The 12,477-nt window shown below is 40.9% G+C and overlaps 1 protein-coding gene across 2 annotated transcripts; it reads left to right on the top strand.

The window, feature by feature from the left end:
• Window positions 1-807: 807 nt before the first annotated feature.
• Window positions 808-12,426, top strand: LOC136706824 (NLR family CARD domain-containing protein 3-like). 2 transcript variants are annotated; one of them, XM_066680473.1, is made up of 13 exons: window positions 808-914; window positions 1,443-1,534; window positions 1,681-1,794; window positions 2,071-2,184; window positions 2,314-2,415; window positions 2,591-2,689; window positions 2,931-5,000; window positions 5,237-5,410; window positions 6,019-6,192; window positions 6,381-6,554; window positions 7,404-7,577; window positions 9,223-9,269; window positions 9,566-12,426. In XM_066680473.1, exons 2-13 carry the CDS (start codon window positions 1,485-1,487, stop codon window positions 10,102-10,104), a joined length of 3,831 nt encoding a protein of 1,276 aa, XP_066536570.1. In that variant the 5' UTR covers window positions 808-914; window positions 1,443-1,484; the 3' UTR covers window positions 10,105-12,426. The 2 variants fall into 2 exon arrangements, with proteins under 2 accessions (XP_066536570.1, XP_066536571.1); XM_066680474.1 differs by lacking the exons at window positions 808-914; window positions 1,443-1,534; window positions 1,681-1,794 and having other exon boundaries at window positions 2,170-2,206.
• Window positions 12,427-12,477: the final 51 nt, after the last annotated feature.

Raw genomic sequence — 12,477 nt, 5'->3', positions numbered from 1 at the left:
CACAGATCTTTTTCTTGAAAAGGAACGGAGGGTAGAATTTACTCTCAAATTAGTAAAAAAATACATGTAGCATTACTAAAAATAAAAAAGAAATACAGTGGTAACAGTAATAAATGACAGGCTGGAGAAGTAACACAGGCACTGGCTGTAAGACGGGAAGTGGGGGGTGAATGTGGGGAGACGAAGCGTAGATACCGCTTAACTTAGCATGAATTTTGATGTCTGCTATTTACACTAATGCTAAATTGCTAAAACTACAATTTGCTAATCTTAAAACTCGAGGGTCCAGAGAACGAGAGAAAATGTATCAATAACTCAAGTCTGGGCGCGCTGGGAGACTCGCCTATTGGGGTCAGTGGCCATTTCCAGGCGCCAGCTCGACGGAGGCTCGGGTGCATTTCTATAGTCATGGTTCGTTGGTGGAGGCAAAAAATATTCAAATGCCCGGTTCGTATCTTGGAAAGTTCATTAGTATAGGCGTTCGTAATTAGAGGTTCCACTGTGTGTATATATATATAGATATATATAGATATAGTGATATATTCCTTACACCAGCTCAAACCCAGCTTAGACCAGATTAAACCAGTTTTTAACTAGTAAAGAAGATACATCTAAAATGCAGTACAATAACATTTATTATTATTATTATTATTATTATTATTATTATTATTATATCTGTTTCTTTCTGTCTATCTTCTCTAATTTTAGACCTGTTTGCTTCCTGAGTTCACTCCAGCGCAGCAGGTGGCAGAAATGAGCTTTAATGTGGTTAGTTATCCACCAGTGGAAGAAGATCAGAAGTTGACCCCTTCCCAGAAGTGCCCACCTTCCGAAGAAACATAAATAAAGGCCCCTCAGTTGGAGTGTCCAGAGAGACGGAGCACAGGGGACAGGAAACCAGTCTTATCTTCACAGTAAGCTCATAACTAACGGGATCATGTTACAGAAAAGTTCAGCTGAACTAAACAACATCCTTCCTGCTGCTTCAATGTGGGTACCGTTTTTCATTCAGACTCGGAGTGAGCTCTGCTCCAGGTCCAACTCAGATCCACATCATCAGCTTAACCATTCAGACTCCAGGGGAAAAGCAGTAACACTGGAGGCTTTGTGTTACTGCTGACTATAAATAAACTGATGTTACACTGAGTTTCACTGTGCAGTAATGTAAAACACATTACAGATATTTGTAAGAACCTGGACTTCAGTGTGATGCAAACAATAAGCCACAAGAAGTTTAAACTTCTTTTATCACAGGGCTGATTGATTGATTAATCAATAAGATTGAGGCATAAATCTGCTTCTGTAGGCGTGTACAGTGTGAGTGTGTGTTATGGCTGTTGTCAGGAATAACAGTAGAAATCCAGAAAGTGTTTGTTCAATATGTGGCTAGAATAAAACGAATATTTGGAGTAGAATTCTGGTTTATATTCAGCTGTTTACAGAACGAGGAGCAGTTTTAATTGAAGAGTAAAATCAGAAACTGGATGATGGAACCTCAGATCTCCAGCAGTGAAGCAAAATCCTCTGATTTAAAGTGAGCACTGGTTTTCTGTTTGTTTGGAGAGATGATAATAAACCGCAGTAACTGTAGAAATAAACGTCAATAATGTCAAATATATTTATATATAAAGCTATGGCGTCCTATGTTTTATAACCGTAAATTCTGTGTTGATTTTCCAGGGCGCAGAAATCCAGAGCAGATTCTCCGGAGCCCAGCTGTGTGTCGATGAAGAGCAACAGCTCCATGTTTATCCCTCCGGGTTTCAGTGGAGGAGGGACTGGTTCTGACCCGAGGTGGGACTCAAACTGTTTAATGAATCAGAACAGTTCATCTTCACCAGAGTGTTTTTATTCTCTTCCATTTCCTGACACAAAGGAACAGAACCAAATATGGACTGAGGCTAGTGTCAGAATCACTGACTGAAACAATGATAAGCTCAAACCACAGAGTTGCAGTAAATTGTGGCAGCTAATCACAGCATCTGTGGTCCACACTACTGTAGCTTTTGATTATTATAATTACAGAAAGCTTTAACAGGCAAACGTCAACCGCTCTGTGTGTGTTTCCAGCTTTCAGAAATCCAGAGCAAAGCCTCCAGAGCCCAGCTATGTTTCTATGAAGAGTGACAGCTCAATGTTCATCCCTCCAGGTTTCAGCGGCGGAGGAACTGGTTCTGAGCCGAGGTCAGACTCAGAAGTGATTACTGTATGAAAAAAATGGAGTTAATCTTTGTTCACTCTAAACACATGTAACTGCACTAATAGTAATTTCTGGCAGGGCATCTCTTAGCTAACATGTCCATGTGATTCCAGACTTCAGAAAGGTCCAGAGCCCAGCTGTCTGTCGATGAAGAGCGACAACTCCATGTTTATCCCTCCGGGTTTAAGTGAAGGAGGCACCAGTTCTGATCCAAGGTCAGTGCTATAATAATAGCATTAATAATAATAATAATAATAATAATAATGACCAAAGCAGGTGAACTATAGTTAGTATTTATTACATTTGCACCAGGTTCTATTCTTTTCTGATGTTAACCAGTAGCTAAGCTTTAGCAGGCTAACTGGATCTGCTGTGTCCATTTGATTCCAGACTCCAAAAAGGTTCAGAGCCCAGCTGTGTGTCGATGAAGAGGAACAACTCCATTTTTGTCCCTACGGGTTTCAGTGGAGGAGCTGGCGCTGACCCGAGGTCAGACTTAGATATAATCCATGCATTTACTGAATCATTACTGAATCACAAAACAACATGTAAACAATGTAGGGCTGAAGTGGGTGGACCATTAATAACTGGTACCATAATAAATTGGTACCAGTTGAAATAGGAGCCTGGCACCAGAGCGTATTAGATTAATGTTCCTTTGTTCATTGATCCCAGATGTGTTTCTGTTCATGAGATTAGTTGTTGATGAGGGTTCATTTTTCTGTTTCAGCTGGAGGTCTGATGATCAGCTCCAGGACCAGTCCATGTGTGGCCTGTGTCTCCATCTACTGACTGATCCAGTCTCTATGACCTGTGGGCACAGTTTCTGCAGGCACTGCCTCAGCAGCGTCTTGGACCCTTCAGCTCTGTCGGGATCTTTCCAATTTATCTGTCCTCAGTGCAGAAAGATGTCAGTATCAAATTTGGTTCTTGTGTCGACAGACCAACTGAAAGGTAGCGTCCTGCAGAGAGTCTTGAATGGACACAGAACCAACATGAAGAAAAAGTGTGAGAACTTATTTGAAGGAATCAAAGCACAAGGTCAGAAAACCCTCCTGCACAGGATCTACACACAGCTCTACATCATCAAGGGAGAGAGAGAAGGAGTGAATGAAGAACATGAAGTCATAAACATGGAAAAAACACCCAGAAAACTCCTACAAGACTTTCCAATCAACTGTTCAGACATCTTTAAACCCTTGAGTGAAGAGGACGCTGCTGTGGTAACAGCAAGTGGTCCAGAAGAGCAGGCACCCAAAAGAGTTCTGACTAAAGGCATCGCTGGAATTGGAAAAACTGTCTCTGTGCAGAAGTTTGTTCTGGACTGGGCTGAAGGAGCAGCCAATCAGGAGGTAGATCTCATATTTGTGCTACCGTTCCGGGGGCTGAATTTGATTAAAGATGATCAGTACAGTCTTCATGGACTTGTGTGTGCCTTCCATCCTGATCTCAGAGATCTGGACCCAGAGATATATCACCAGCTCAGAGCTGTGTTTATATTTGATGGTCTGGATGAAAGCAGAGTTCCACTGGACTTCAAACAGTATGAGAAAGTGTCTGACATTACCGTGACATCGTCAGTGGGTGTGTTAATGACAAACCTCATCAGAGGAGATCTTCTTCCCTCTGCTCTAATCTGGATCACCTCCCGACCAGCAGCAGCCAACCAGATCCCTCCTCGGTACATCCACCGTGTGACAGAGATTCAGGGATTCACCGACCCCCAGAAGGAGGAGTACTTCAGGAAGAGAATCAGTGACCAAGACCAAGCCCAGAAGATCATCTCCCACATTAAGACAATGAGGAGCCTCCACATCATGTGCCACATTCCCGTCTTCTGCTGGATCTCAGCCACTGTTCTCCAGAGAATCATCACACAGAGTCACACAGAGATCCCTACAACTCTGACTGGAATGTACTCACACTTCTTGCTCATTCAGACAAACATGAAGAAGGAGAAATATGAGGAGACAGAGGAGAGAGACCCAAAGAAACTGCTGGAGTCCAACAGAACTGAGCTTCTGAAACTGGCAGAACTGGCTTTCACCCAGCTGCTGAAGGGCAATGTGATGTTCTATGAAGAGGACCTGAGAGAAAGCAGCATTGATGTCATTGAGGCCTCAGTGTATTCTGGGATCTTCACTGAGATCTTTAGGGAGGAGTGTATGATCCACCAGAGGAAGGTCTACTGCTTTGTTCATCTGAGTTTTCAGGAGTTCCTGGCTGCTGTCTTTGTGTTTCTTTGCTTCGAGAACAAGAACATGAAGCCACTGCAGGTGTTTAACCCCAGAAAGTGGCCTGAGAATGTTCAACTGGAGGATCTGCTCAAGAGGGCAGTCATTAAAGCCGTAAAGTGTGAAAATGGACATCTAGATCTTTTCCTACGTTTCCTGCTTGGCATCTCAGTGGAGACAAATCAGAGACTCCTACAGGGCCTACTGAGTCAAACTCACAGGACACCAAACAGAACCATGGATTTCATCAAGAAATTGATCAAAGGAGATGATGATGGGCCACTCTACACCATACTGGACAGATCTCTGTGTACTGAGAGGTCCAGCAGTCTTTTGTTCTGTCTGTCTGAGATGAATGACCAGTCTCTCTCCAAAGAGCTTCAGGAATGTCTAAAATCAGAGAAACGCTCAAAGAAGGAGCTCACTCCTGGACAGTGTTCAATACTGGCCTACATGCTCCTCAACTCAGAGGAGGAGCTGGAGGAGCTGGAGCCAAAGAAATACAACACATCACAGGAAGGTTATAGGAGACTTGTCTCAGCTGTGATCATCAGCCGTAAAGCTCTGTGAGTGTTTGCTATGGTATATGTTAGAATTTGAAATACTATTTGAATTAATATTTCATATGGATACTGAATAAGACCACTGACCACCTAATCATAGAGATCATAATTATTTACTAAATTTTGCTGAAATGAAACAAAGAGATGAGAAAGTGCTCCTGAACACACCATCAAGTAAATATATGACACTATATTTTATATCTTTTGTTTAATATGATTTACTTTGTATTCTTTTATAGACTCACTGACTGCAATCTCAACATGAGCTCTTGTGAAAAAATAGCATCAGCTCTAAAATCAATGAACTGCCAGCTTGTAGAGCTGGACCTCAGCAACAATAAACTACAGGAATCGGGTGTGGTGCTGCTGTTTTCTGGATTAAAGAGTTCACACTGTAAACTGGAGATACTCAGGTAAAGCAAAGTATGTGTGGTTCCATACAAACATTTCAAAATGTATCAAATCAGTTCAGATGTCTGTTATTTAAAATGACAGCTGTGAGTGGTTTGTAAGATCTCCTCTAAATGTAACTGTTATGAATTGGTCTGGTACATGTGAGTGTTAATTTTCTTTACTGATGCACAGGTAGCACTTAAATAGAAAAGTCAATGGCTAATTTTACATATTTAAATGTGATCTTAATTATATATTAAGGTCAAACACTTTTTAATACTTATTTTAAATTCAAGGAAGGAGTGACAACCAATGTAGCATCACCCAATTTTAAAATATACCAGCTACAGACTCAAGGCGGCACGGTGGCGCAGCAGGTAGTGTCGCAGTCACACAGCTCCAGGGACGTGTAGGATGTGGGTTCGATTCCTGCTCCAGGTGACTGTCTGTGAGGAGATGGTGTTTTCTCCCTGTGCCCCGGGTTTCCTCCGGGTGCTCCGGTTTCCTCCCACATTCCAAAAAGGTGGTTTGGCGACTCAAAAGTGTCCGTAGGTGTGTGTGTGTGTGAGTGAATGTGTGTGTTGCCCTGTGAAGTACTGGTTACAGATAATGAATTAATGAATTACAGACTTGCTGGCTCTAATCTCACCAAGGGCTCCTGTGAAGCTCTGGCATCAGCTCTACAATCAGTAAACTCCTCCCTGAAAGAGCTGGACCTCAGCAACAATGACCTGCGGGATCCAGGAGTGGAGCAGCTATCTTCTGGACTGAAGAGTTCATTCTGTAAACTGGAGAAACTCAGGTGAATTAACTGTGTGTATTCTATAGATCTCTTATATATATATATATATCTTTACATCTTTATTAATACACAAATGGAGTGTTATGAAATTTCTTGAGAAGTATGATTTATTATATATTTTTATCTTAAACCATTAAAAATGTACATACCTCTTCAAAGACTCTAAAATAATTTTTTTGTATTTTCAGTCTAGCTATATGTAAACTTGATAAAAACGCTTGTGAATATCTGGCATCAGCTCTACAATCAGAAAACTCCTCCCTGAAAGAGCTGGACCTCAGTAACAATGACCTGCAGGACCCAGGAGTGGAGCAGCTCTCTGAGGGACTGAAGTGTTCACTCTGTAAACTGGAGAAACTCAGGTGAACTCTCTATGAGTAAGATCTTAAATGTGCTGTACTGTGATGTTGAGAGATGTGAACAAATGAAGAAGTAAATTTATACTGGAGGTATTTCTTGCTTTATTAGAAATCCATATCTTATTTCTGTTTTGTTTTTTGACTGTTTAAGTGTATAAGTCTATATAGTATATAGTCTGCATCATATTGTCTTTTTCTGCAGTTTTATTTTAATTAATTTATTTCTTTGTACAGAGAGGGGGGAGTGTGTTTCAATATTGTTGTGCAAGTGTACAACTACGATGTGCAATGACAATAAAGCATTCATTCATTCATTCATTTATTCATTCATATTAGAGGGCAGCTGACATTTTCCTAAATTTTAGTCACTACTCGTTCAAGTGTAAATTTCTCCAAACATGAACAGCTTTTGAAATTTAAAAAGAGTTGCAATCACAATTCAGGATGCTTCACTTCCTGATCCTAATCTGGCTCTGATAATGTGCAAATATTTGTTATTGAACAATGTACAACAAAATGTATCTTCTGCATTTAACCCATCTGTGGCAGTGAACATACACACACACACACACACACACACACACACACACACTAGTGCACTAGGGGCTGTGAACTCACACCCTGAGCAGGGGTCTGTCATCCCTGGCACCCACAGAGCGTTTGAGGGTTCAGTGCCTTGCTCAAGGGCACTTCAGCCTTGAATGTTCCTGCCAGTCCTTGGGATTGAACCGGCCACCCTCTGGTACGAAATCCAGTCTCTTACCATCAGGCCAAGGCTGCACCTTATGATGCTAATCTCAACCTTTAATCATTCTGCAAGTTGATTAGTTTCTGTTTACCTCCTCTCTGCAGATTGTCTGGGTGTATGGTTACAGATGAAGGCTGTTGTCCTCTGGCTTCAGCTCTGAAATCAAACCCCTCTCACCTGAGAGAACTGGACCTGAGCTACAATAACCCAGGACAGTCTGGAGTGAAGCTGCTCTCTGATCTACTGCAGGATCCCCACTGTGCACTGGAGAAACTAAAGTGAGTCTCTCTCTCTCTCTCTCTCTCTCTCTCTCTCTCTCTCTCTCTCTCTCTCTCTCACACACACACACACTCACACACACACACACACACACACAGGTAAAATATTGGAGGTCAGAAGTTCGGTGCTGTTTAAACTTGTCAGACAGAACTGATTCTATTTTACTAGAGTTCCACACTTTGTCCTGGTTTTTGCTGTAGTAAAATAATTATGCCCCACTTTGCAGCAGCATAAATACTACATAGCGGAGTCAATAATAATTAATTATTATTTGATTAATAATAATTTTTTTAATTCATTTTGTTAAGCTCCATGTTTGGGAACCATTAATTAATATGTAGTGTCACATATAATGGACATGTAGGTCATCATGCTGGATGAATTTACATATTATATAGCAGAATTAGCTAGAATTAATTATTATTAATAAATTATGCTCATTGACCCGCTTTAGGTTCTCGGCTCTGAAATTGAATCTGAACTAAAAGTAATAATTCCGTACAAGAAAGGTGCACACACAGACAAATATCCAAGGATTGGTTTTATCACACCACTGGTTTATAAATTATAATATCAAATAATGTATATTGATTATACATTCATATAATGAAATGGATTACAGCGATACATGAGGGAGCAGCGAGATTAATATATGAGGGAATTTCTCTATGATAATTACCCTACATTCTAAAAGGGCTATAGTTTATCCCAGCAAAGCATTCAGCACCAACCTGGTGAGTTATGAAAGAAATGAAACTATGTGACCTTACGTGTCCCTGGAGATAGCTGGGAGTATGTCACTGATGTGCGGTGCTTCCTGGAGTACTGCAGACACAGGCCTGTAGCATTGCTGACGCTGGCGTTCCTCTCCTCCCTCTTGGCCAGAGACACAGTGACTACTCCGTCGGAGCTGGTGGCGTTCAGAAGATCCCTGTGGGAATTCTCCGTCATCACTGATCAGCCTCCTGGTGAGAGATACGTCCATGCAGGTCTTTCCTGGGCCTTTGCTCAGAAAGTCATTCTGAGGGAGCATGTGGCCTTCTTCTCCGTCGTTGATCCTGAAGCTTTTGTCACCACTTTGAGGGTCAGAGGTCTGAGGTTTCATCCTTTAATGCTCTGGGTGTGGCACTGAGCTTTGCTTTAATAAACTATAGTTCTTTTAAACTATAATTTTTCTACTGGAAGTAAAATTAAAATAAAACTTCTGATTGGAAGTTCTGGGTTTGTTCTATCTGGACCCTACTTGTTTAAGAGATAGCCATAAGAGTGTCTGATGCCTGAGGGGTACCTGAAGAGAGCGGGAGAGCTCCAGAGAGGCTCTCCCCTAACTGACTATCCTAGCTGAGAAGCATTGCCCGCTGGAAGCAAGAGCGAGAAGTTCTTCCTACATTTTCTTTCTGTTCTTCTTCTATTCTGAGTTCTGTTCTGAGTGCTGGGAAAAACTTAAACTTCTTTTTTTTTTTGGAGTCTTTCGCACCACTGGGTTTTTAACCAGAATTTATGAAGGCCTTTTGGCATATTAAGTCCCAAAAGTCAAATTTCTCATTAGAATGAATAAAACAATCATCTTCACTACACTGCAGAACTGAAGGTAAAGAACTGTGACTTCTGTGATTTACATTTGTGTTTGTCTGTGTTCTTTAGTGGGGGATACGGAGGGGAGAACAGGATGAAATCAGGGTTGAAGAAATGTAAGTTTACAATATTTAATAAAAGTTACAGAAAACATTAACATAATCACTGAATAAATCCTTGTATCTCTGAGAACAGGACAACAAAGGAGGAAGAAATAATTATTCCTCTTGGTCTGTTTTTTTTTTTTTTTGACATTCCACTGTGACTCAGTGTAACTGGAAGCTGGTTTTTTTAAACTATGTTAAAATATTAGTACCTCTGAAAAGGTGACTTTTAATTATTCCAAAAAAAGAGTGATAAAAGGCTTTTTTCTCCTGTATTTCTCTCTGTGTGTGTGTGTGTGCGTGGACAGATGCCTGTGATCTAACTCTGGACCTGAACACTGTGAGTAGATCTCTCGTCCTGTCGGAGGGGAACAGGAAGATAGAGAATGTGAGTGTGAATCAGCCATACCCCAATCATCTGGACAGGTTTGAACGGTGTTCCCAGGTTCTGTGTGAGGAGGCCTTGGCTGGGCGATGTTATTGGGAGGCAGAGTGTTGTGGGGGCAAATGTGCTGTGGCCGTGGCGTTTAAAGGAATTGACCGAATTGGAAATCTCCCAGCCACTCTGTTTGGGTTCAACACCAACTCCTGGAGGCTGCGGTGCTATAAAGGCGATGTTTGTATTATGCACAATTTGAAAAACATACAGGTTCCTGTAATTCCCTCTGGACGAATCGGAGTCTATCTGGACTGGGATGCTGGAACTCTGTCTTTTTTTAGTGTCTCTCTGGATACACACACACTCACTCATTTGTACACACACTACTCCACCTTCCGCGAGCCCCTGTATGCTGGGTTCTGGGTGGACAGTGAAGACTCCTCTGTGATTCTGTGTCAGAAAGAATAGAATCTGGGCAGTAGCGGCGTGGGTGGCACTAGAAGGGTATCTATTGAATAAAATTCCATACCAGGGATATCATTATCTACTCTCCCATTTCTTAATCAACAGTCCCAGAAAAAGAAAAATACAATAAATAATATATGAATTAAACACACATTAAGGGTTTGGGCATGAGTCCAAAAGCAGGTAAAAGGAGCTACACCTATGTCACGGGCTCTGCCCATACTAGTAAATATAGAATTTCTTCCATCCATGTGGAAGATAGGCTGAGAGAGGAATGTAAACAATTGACCATTTGTTTAAAGGGAGTACATTTAAATCCTTCTCACAACTCCAAGATGAGCTTGCCTTACTTCAAGTGACCTATATAGATTTTTTCCAAATTAGACATTACATCACAAAAAATAGAGACTGGTATATTATTAAAAGAAAACCAACCAATATAGAAACCCATTTTATACAAAAAAGCAGATATCCCATATTTATAAAAAGCTGATGCTTGACACATCCAACAACACCTTATACATTAAAAGTCAATGGGAATTAGAGTTGAATACAATTATGGATGAAGGAGTTTGGGAAAATGTATGTCTGAAATGTCATGGGGAGGTCGGGAGCCAGCTATGGAAAGAATTTGATTGGAAGGTTAAAATGAGTTTTTTTTAGAACCCCACTGACAGCTTGTGTTTTTAAAAAATGTTCTTCCAATAAATGTTGGAGAAACTATGGTATGGTTGGAGATCACACTCGCAAATTTTGGGACTGTCCAAAAATACAGATATTATGGAAAAATATTAAAGAGGAAGTGGAGAAAATCCTGGAAATTGACATGCCACTGGATCTATTATTGTTCATATTGGAAATACTGCCTGAGCACATGGTCACCACAGACCAAGGATATAAAATGCATATTCTGTTGATGGTTGCAAGAAAAATGATCACTATCAACTGAATGAAGCCTAATTCTCCCTCAGTTGTTCAATGGTTACAAAAAATCAAACATGCGTATATGACAAATGACTGCCTTTACAAGAAGATGGTCATCAGTTTTTAATTACCTTGGTTAGGAAGTATGTGTTTTGTTTTTTTGTAAGTAAGTATAAGCAGAAGTAGAGGTGGGTAGCACCCTATGCATGTATAATGTTATTCTATGTACAAGTGTAGGTGTCAAGTGAAGCCCAACCTCAAGGTGAATCTGTTATATAAGGTTAATTGCCTGTTAATTTGTGTTAATGGAAATAAAGTAAAAAAAAATAGTATAGAAAACCAGTATAAACTCCCATCTCCAAACACTTCTCCAAATTTCTGTACTCAAATTCCTCTACTTCATCCTCCTTTACCCTTTGGACAACAAGCAAAAACACTAAACTATCAAATGTTAACATGAGCTAACAGAACTGAAGCCCTGTTCTCTTCAGATTTAACCTGTGTTGTGTGTGATCTGATCACAAGGGCCTGCCAAACCACAAATACATTTTCACCTGGTGAACATATCTCAAATAAACACTAGTGATGCTTTTTAAATCATCTTTGCTGAAGGAAGTACCACACGTGCCGCTCTTCTGCTGTTTGTGTTCACACAGAAATGACTTTTTTGTGAATGAAGACTTTTCTTGTGTGCTGTTAGCACGACCAACTGCTGAATAAACAGGGAACACCAAAAGAAATGAGAGCAGTGACATTGCTGATAAGGGCAGTGCTGTACTGCTCTTAAAGGAGTAGCAGGATGTATTACCATTCACTTTACAGGTATGATATGGCCCGAGGTGTTCCAGACTTCCCCAGAGAAACTCCAGAGTATCAAGTCCTGAGATGTGTCTTTTCACACATGTAGCGCACAGCCTAAAAGTTTCTGTGTCCAATGTGTTCTCACAGCGGGAAATGTGCTTAGGAGTGGGGCAGGACCTTTTCAGCATGTGCAGGAGATACGCAATACTCCAGGACATTAGTGGCTGTATCCACACAGGCTCACTATGACTTTACTAGGGTGCTAGGAGGATAAAGTCCATGACCGATGTCACAGATGTTTGCGTTCACACACACACAACTCCTTCAGGTGAAGTCCAGGACATTTCTGAGTTACTGTGCATGTGTGAAAGGAGCTTTAGATAAAACGTAGTACTAAGTGTTGACCACTTATGATTCAACCACCAAGGACACAGGTTAATTCAAAGTGTGAACAGGCTGTGATTTTTGTGATGTTGTCTTTTTTTTTTTGTTACTGTTCCTCTCCCTGAAAGAAGGATGAGTGGGGACAGGGGCAGGAGCAGGGCATGAATAAATTTAAGGGTCTTGCCCAGTGTGTGATTTTTACTCTGTGTTCAATTCCATCAGGTGTTACCTGGATTTCCTAGTAATAAACCACCACCAACTCCACAT

The sequence above is a fragment of the Hoplias malabaricus genome, chromosome 9 (assembly GCF_029633855.1).
Source record: "Hoplias malabaricus isolate fHopMal1 chromosome 9, fHopMal1.hap1, whole genome shotgun sequence".
NCBI lineage: Eukaryota > Metazoa > Chordata > Actinopteri > Characiformes > Erythrinidae > Hoplias > Hoplias malabaricus.
Note: the sequence above shows the minus strand (reverse complement) of the source record. Positions and strands in the feature narration are given on the sequence as shown.